The sequence below is a fragment of the Echinops telfairi genome, unplaced genomic scaffold, assembly GCF_000313985.2.
Source record: "Echinops telfairi isolate 266 unplaced genomic scaffold, ASM31398v2 ScPeMD7_2291;HRSCAF=2852, whole genome shotgun sequence".
NCBI lineage: Eukaryota > Metazoa > Chordata > Mammalia > Afrosoricida > Tenrecidae > Echinops > Echinops telfairi.
The window spans coordinates 20,781,182-20,788,830 of NW_022106189.1; the positions used below are offsets into that span (position 1 = coordinate 20,781,182).

The 7,649-nt window shown below is 60.2% G+C and overlaps 1 protein-coding gene across 3 annotated transcripts in view; it reads right to left on the reverse strand.

Moving 5' to 3' along the window:
- KIFC3 (kinesin family member C3) overlaps positions 1-7,649 on the reverse strand; it is a 31,308-nt gene that overhangs the window by 20,883 nt on the left and 2,776 nt on the right. Inside the window, exons 1-2 of one of the 3 annotated variants that reach the window (XM_045293686.1) lie at positions 6,646-6,729; positions 2,069-2,204 (exon numbers count right to left, since the gene is read on the reverse strand). Coding sequence is in view for 1 of the 3 variants with exons in the window: in XM_004704642.3 (XP_004704699.1) it covers positions 6,646-6,791 (146 nt within the window). In the remaining 2 variants the exon portion in view is untranslated. Of the gene's footprint in view, positions 1-2,068; positions 2,208-6,645; positions 6,792-7,649 lie in introns of those variants that run through there. The other 2 variants (XM_045293685.1, XM_004704642.3) reach the window with 2 other exon arrangements.

Consider the following 7,649-nt stretch of genomic DNA (forward strand, 5'->3'; position numbering starts at 1 on the left):
CGCTAAGGGCTTTCGCTGCACTGTGCTGCCCCCGGGAGCGGGGGTGTGTGGGGGGGATAGGACAGAGACAGAGAGTGGAAGGTCAAAGACAGAATCATGGCCAGTAGTTGCCGAATGGGGCCTAAGACTCCTCCTTACCAGGCACCAAGACCACCCTGTCTTTGGAAGAGGAAGAGAGGACAGCTCTGGAGATTTGGCTGCATGGGGGCCGGGGGGGACCTGACCGGTGCCTGAAAGGCAGAAGGGGCCATTGAGAACAGCATGCTCGGAGCCCCGTGCCCCACCTCCGACTCGGAGCTGTGCTAGGCTGTCTGAACTTCTGCCCTGGGTCCAAAGGGCTCCCTGCCTTATGCGGGCTGGAAAAGGGGACCCCAGATGTTGTGAATGAAGCCACCTGGCCCCGAAGTCCCCCCAGACAGCTCCCCCCCAGCAGCTTCCAGGCTGGGAGAGAATTCAGTATTACCCAAGGAGGTGCAGCCAGGTAGGGTCCGGCACGTGGGGAGACTCTTCCCCTCCTTGCTGCCCCTGGGACGGGAGGCTTAGGACTGAAACCCTCCAGAGAGCTGCAGCCGGGCAGACCCAGACCCTCAGCCGTGCGGCCTGCACATGACAGGCACACGCTCCCACACAGCTGGCTGGGCGTCCGCGCGCGCGCTGCTCCACAGAACGAATGCGAGGGCAGCAGGGAGCTTCTAGCAGGCAGACGGGGCTGCACGCGCCCAGAACGCAGGACGTGGTGGGGGATGGCCAGGTCCCAAAGCTGGCTTGGTGGTGGTGGTGGTGTGTGTGCGTGTGCTGCACACAGAGTCTTCTTATATGAAACGGAGGCAGCCAGCCTTCAAAGGTGGTGGCCCTAACATGTGCAGGGGTGGGGGGCGGCTTCCAAGGAAACAGCTTCACTCAAGGCATCGAAGCCCTTCTCACCAGACCTACTGCTCGTGGCTCAGATTCTGAAGCACCCAGACTCCACTGCCCATGGGGTGTGCCTGGTGGGTCACTGGCCCCACCTGGGTCCCAGGCCAGTGCTGGAGGGGTGCGGAGAGGGGCCTGGAGAGCTCTGGTTGGAGGAGGAATGCTCCGGAAGGGGCAGAGGGAGGTCAGAGGTAGGAGGTCAGGGACTGGAGGCAAGGGCCCGTGGCTGACAGGGCCCCTTGGTAGGCCAGTTTTCAGAGGGGAGTCTGTCCCCAGGCCCCCTCCCTGACAACAGTGTCGCTCTCTGGGGCCTCAATGGGTTGGGATAGATGGGGGAGCCCCACTGACACACCCGCCCTCGACTCTCACTGCAAGTGGCCTCTGTCTTCTGACCTAGACTGCCCATTCAGGAGAGCCATCTGCCTGGCCGGAAGTCACCCTCCCTCACAGAGCCTATGTAGCCACACCTAGGCCAGACCCCAGTGCTCAGGCAGGGCTGGCGGCGGTGGCGGGGGCTCTGGCCCCACCTCAGAGCAGGAACGAGGACACCCACCAAAGCCGGGAAGGTTCAGACACAAGGTTTATACATTGAGAGACAGGCAGAGGCCCACAAAAGAAAGACCCAACCCTCTGGCTCTCTGAGGGGTTCTCTCCAATTACAGCTGGGCTCAGGCCACCCTCTGGGTGACCAGGACACGTGGGCAGGGGTGGGGGGGCTGTGCTCCGGGTGCCCCTCCCTCCAGAGCCTCTGACAGCTCAGGACCCAGGGAGGCAGCAGTTGCTTTTCCTTAGCCCCAAGGCAGCAACCAACAGCCTTGGGAGCCCACCAGGCCCGAAACCCCAGAAATCCAGGGGAGAGCCAGCCTCTCTCTACAGGCCCTGGCGTGTTTGAGACTGTCCCCTCTCACCCCGCTTTTGACAAATACTGGGGCAAAAACAAAGCGGGGAAACCCAACCCCAGCCGACACCGAGCTTCTTATCACGAGGTGGGGCCCTAGTGGCCTTGGGGAGGTGTCCAGGGAGAGGGTCACACATCCCTGTCCCTGGAATGCGGGGCAGCGGGCAGGCAGGCTGGGGACGCCTCAGACGCCAAGCCTCCCCTCCTGCACAGCTTCTCTGGGTAGCTCCAGGGGTCGCCAGGCCAGGCCTCCATTACCTGTTTGCTCTACATTCATGGCAGCACCAGCCTCCGGGGGCCCCCGGTCCCGCCTGGGGACCGGCGCCTGTCTCTTCAGAAGCTTGTCTTCTCTGGTCCCCTGGCTCCTGGTCCTGCACCCCTGGTCCTGCAGGCCCTGCTGCCAAGACACAACCAGAATCCGCACATGGAGGGGCCGTTGTGGGCATGGGGCGGCATACTCCGGAGCTGGTGAGGGTGCACGGGTGGGGGCCGGGAGGCATGGAGTCCAGGATAAACCGGTCCAGATTCTCAGCAATGCGTGCTCCTGGTGGCCTGCAGTGACCAGCCTGCTGCACCGGGAAAGAGGGCTCTTTGGATTTCACGGGCCGGCCCGTGGGCTAGGAGTGGGCCCACAAGCACCACAAATCACAGAAGCCGTCCAGCCCCGAAGGTGAGCTTCCACTTCAGGGCAACGTCCCCGTGATGCCAGCTGCCGTCAGCCCTGCCTCTCTAGCTCCACGACACAAGTCCCCCCAAGCCCGACAATGGGCACACAGCCCCTGCCGCTTCACCCCACGGCTTTGGGGAGACAGGACCTCCCCCTCTCCTGGAGGAGGAGTGAGGGACAGTAGGAGGGGCCTGGAAGAGGTGGTTCCTCCAGAGAACCCACACAGGCCAGAGAAGCCTGGAGGCCAGAGACAGTGGCTCCCCCTGGACGGGCCAGCGGGAGTATATAGGCTTGGGAGGTGGTAGGGAGAGGGGGGGCGGGGGAGGTGCGCTACCCAGCGAGAGAATAAGGGAAGGAGGGTGAGGAGCCCATGGCATGTGCAGCAGTTGAACTTCCTGGAGCTGGATCGCCGTAGCCTCAATCAAGCAGAAGCTCTCTGCTCTGCTCGCTCTGAACACAGACTGGAGGCTGGGGATCCTGGTCTGCCACCCGGAGCCCGAGACTCAGCACTGGCTCCACCCCACTGACGTGTAAGGACCCCATGGCGGCAGTTCTGCGGCATTCCTTTGTGCCCTTTAACCCTCAGAAAAGCCAGCGGAGAATGGAAGGCCAAGCAAGTGGGCAGTTGGAGGAGGGGCAGGGAGGCACCAAGTCCTGCTTGGATGGGATCAGAGGAGGCACATCCCAGCTGACGTCATCGTTGGCCCTGCCCTCCACCGACCAAGGGCCGCCCCATCACGAGCAGGCCTGTCCGCGGGGGCAGCAGAGGCGGCAGCTGGAAGTTTCCATCTGCCGACCAGAGCAAAGGTTACACTATTTCTGGCCTGCCGGCCACACCACACAGTAAGGGCAGGCGGCCGGCACCCCCCCTGCCCCCCCTCCACCCCACCAACCGCCGGGGCCCCAGGACTGGGAATCTCTGCAGAGCCAGGCAGGAGCCTCTTGGTGAGAGAGGCAGGGAGGCCACCGAGCCTGGCAAGCTTGCAACGGGTCTGATTTGGCCCCATGGCCAGGCCCCCAAATCCCTGCGAGTGTAACCACGCTTTTCGGGGATCTGGAAGGATCGGAGGCAGGAAACTGGGCGTGGGCACGGCGTGGGCACGGCGCCTCTGCAGAACTGCTGACCTCGGAGCTTGTCTGCACCACAACCGGGCCCATCATCAGAACTGAAGGACAGAAAGGGCTGCGGCTGCAGGCGGGCTCTGGACCACCGCCGCGGCCTCCTCTAACGACCCCTGGCTCCGTTGGGAGGAGCCCTGGTGCCAGAGTGGGGTGTGCTGGGCTTCCAGCCTTGGGGTCAGCAGTGCCCCACCACCGGCTCCTCCTGGAGAGAAAGATGGGGCTTTCTACTTAAGTAGAGAGTGACAGTCTCAGAAACACACAGGGGGCACTTCCACCTTGTCCACCAGGGTCAAACGAGGCGGAATCAACTCTACAGCAGCAAGTCTAGTTTTCCAGTCTGACTACACTTGGGAAGGGCCCCAGTCGGAAGGGGCCCTGGTGGAGTAGTGGGTTAAGTATTGGGCTGCCAACCTCAAGGTCAGCAGTTCAAAACCACCTGCTGCTCTACAGGAGAAAGACGGGGCTTTCTACTCTTATACACAGGTACAGTCTCGGGAACCCGCAGGGGCAGTTCTACGCTGTTGGAATCAACTCGACAGCAGTGGGTTTGGCTCTGGGCTTGACCCTGGTGGAGAAAAGGCACAAGAGGTCCCCTGGGTTCAGTAACTGTTCTCTCGCCAGACCTGCCTGCCTTTCTCGGCGGCCTTACAGATAAAATATACGGCCCGTTTGCTTTGGTTTTCAGGGAAACCACAGAAGCAGGGCCAAGAAACACCTGCAAGCACAAACCAGGCCCTGAAACAACATCAGCTCCGGGGCCCACGCCAGAGCAGGCACTGGGACCACACTGTGACCAGGGTCTCTTTACTTGGGGGGACACGCTCAGCATGGGCTCAAGTGTCAACGCCAGCCAGGGCGTGTCCCCAGTACTCTGTCCCTGGCTCCGCCTGCACGTGTCCCCTCAACACTGCACATACGAGGCTTCCAGAAAGGGCAGGGCTTGTGGCTGTCGCCATCAGGAGAGGGTGCAGGGGCAGTGTGCCTTTCTCGTTTGGAGCAACAACATACACCATCCCCACCCCCACCCCCCAACGCTGCTACTGGCTCCTCTGCCACTGTATCCCTGCCACAGTTGAAGGGGACACATTTCATGATTCCTGGCTACTCTCTGAGCCCTCCACAGACAATCCGGTCTAGCTCTGTCCTTCACTGTGTCCCAGTGCAGGCACATTAGCTTGCTGAAAGGATGCACTGAGCATGCGCAGGAGCCTCTAACCCTGTGATTTCCCTCTGAGAATGTGTGCCTGCAAACACTCAACGGTGCGGCTGTGCATGTGCACAGATATTGACTACAGGCAGAAACAGCACAAATAGATCATTTCCATATTTCTATTACCCATAGGGTTTCTTAAAGCAAGCAGCCCTGGGCTGCTAACTTCAAGATGAGCGGTTCAAACCCACCAGCCGCTCTGAGCCGGAAAACTGAGGCAGCGAGCTCCCGTAATGATGGAGCATCCTGGAGACCGGTGGATCAGCAGTTCCACTCGACCCTCCAGGATGGGACTCCGTGGCAGTGGACTGGAATGTGGGTGTGCAAGCATCGGTCAGGCCTCTGCATACTGACCTGTGTTAGAGATCACCAGGACTCACTGCCGAATGAAACGACAGTCACAGAGAAGCACGTGGGGAGAAACCACAAACACGGATGGGACACACAGACAAATGACCAGGAGGGCGCATGGGACGGGAGCCGTGGTGGCCCAGCGGGTTGCACGCTGGACTGCTAACGGCCAGGGTCAGCAGTTCGAAACCACTGGCAGTTAGCTCAGTGGAGGATGAGGCTTTCTAGTCCCATAGAGAGTTACAGCCTAGGAAGCCCCCAGGGGCAGGTCTTCCCTGCCCGACAGGTATAGGGTCGCTGTGAGCCAGCACTGACTCGATGACGGAGGTGAGGTTGTTGTTTTGAGTAGAGGCGTGCCACAGGTCTGACACAAAAGCACCAAGCTCTCCAGCATAACCGTTAGGGATGGGACACCATGTGCGGTAAAGCTTAGGTTCCCAAACTTACTGGGCCCACTGCCCCCTTTTCAGAAAAATAATTCCTAAGCACTGGCCCCCCACTGCCACAATGAAAACCGCCGCACTGTGGTCCGACCTCCAGGATGCAGTGTAGGGATAATTCCAGGGGGAAACACCCCTATCAAGGGAGCTGTGCAAAGTGGTTCAGACCCCAGGCAGCGTGCTGTGTGACTAGCAGTGAGTCATTTAACCTCTCTGACCCGCATGGCCTCCTCAGTAACTCTCAAACAACAGCAACTGTCTTGAGACTGCGAAGAAGACAGACCCTACACAGAGAGCCACAGGCTTAGCAAGCAGTCAAGACAAATGACTGTCAAAGGTGCCCTGGTGGCACAGCAGGCTAAGCATTGGACGGGTAACTGCCAAGGTCAGTGGTTCAAACTCACCAGCCATCCCGAGCAAGAATGAAGAGACTGTCTGCTCCAGTAAAGATCTAGGGTCTCGGGGCCTAGTGGAGGTCTGCTCTGTCCTGTAGGGTCACTCTGAGTCAGTATCGACTCCCCATTACTATACTTCCTGCAAATGATGGTCTAGGCATGTCTCCCACCACGTATTCTCTATGCGATGGGGCTTCCGTTTGTGGGAGAAAAGCCATCATCTATTCATCCCATTTCCCACACCCCTTCCGAAGCCCCTCCGTACATCCTATGCAGGTGCACGGAGTCACTTGGTCATGACCTCATGGTGAAAGCACTCAAGTTTGAGAGCTTCCTCCTGTCCAGCTCTGCATCCTCCTCACTGCAAATGAGGGGCTACCAACAATCTCCCCCTCAGACTCAAGACCACACGCCTGAGTCAGGACAGACTGACTCCAAACTCCACACCGGCTCCAGGAAGGTTCCGCTCCCCAGCCAGGGCTTAGCTTTAAAGCCACTGTCTTCTCCCTGAGATTTCCCACAGAGAAATCCTTGCAGGTGCCCCCGACCACCCAATGGCCGCAGGGAGCTTGGCTGAGACGGGAGGCAGGTCCCCACTCTCAGCTGTTCACCCCTTCGATTCATATACTCCCCCTCCACCCCAGGCTTACCTGCACAGCCAGGTAGAGCTTGCGAGGGCTCCGAGGGCCAGCCCAGTCCACACTGAGGGCCCTGCACTGAGCGAGGGCAGGGCGGGCCGAGGTGCTTCGGGGGGCGGTGTCCTCCTCACTGCCAGCTGGGGTGTCTTTTCCACGCCCTGTCCCAGGACAGAGAGTCAGGTGAAATACTCAGGCTGCTGGCTGGACCGCTGGCCAGGGTGGTGGCCGAGCTCAGCATTCACCCCCATGCCCAACCTCATATTTGCACAGACTGACCCAGGTGTGACCAGGCAGACACCTGCCCACCCTACCCAGCGGAAGGGCTGGCTCCAGCAGGGCCGCTGTGCTCCCTGGGGCCTGAAGAGGCTCTGGGTTCCCCTCACCCCCCAGCTGCACCCTCAAGAGTTAACCCAAAGGGTGGACTATGTGACACTCCCCAGCAGCTCTGTGGGCACAAGACCCGGCAGCCAGCACCCGTAGAAAGGAAAGCTTAGTAAGCAGACCCTACTGGGCCGCTCTCCAGGCTGCGGGGGACCCTTGGATCCTGAATGGGTGGGTGCCACAGAGCGGGCAGTGGAGGGAGCTGGCTCAGGCTGTCTTCCCCTAGTCTCCGCCGCATTCCCCAGGCCGCCTCTAGGCGGCGACGTCTGCCTGGCCTGCTTTCGGCCCAGGAGCCCCGGTGGCGCAGCGGGTTACACGCTGGGCTGCTAACTTCAAGGTCAGTGGTTTGAAACCACCAGCAGCTCATAAGGAGAAAGATGAGGCTTTTTAATTCTGCAAAGAGTTAACAGTCTCAGAAACCCATGTGGCAGTTCCTCCCTGCCCTATTGGGTCACGTTGAGTTGGAATCTAATCGATGGCAGCCACTTTGGCTCATTCAGCCGACAGTGGGTGGCCTAGTCCTTGCAGTTTCCCAAAGCGTATTCCGGACCAGGTGAGGGGCAGCCTCCTGTCTGACACGCTGCCTCCTTCACCAGATTCCTTGTGTGTGTGTGTGTGTGTGTGTGTGTGTGTGT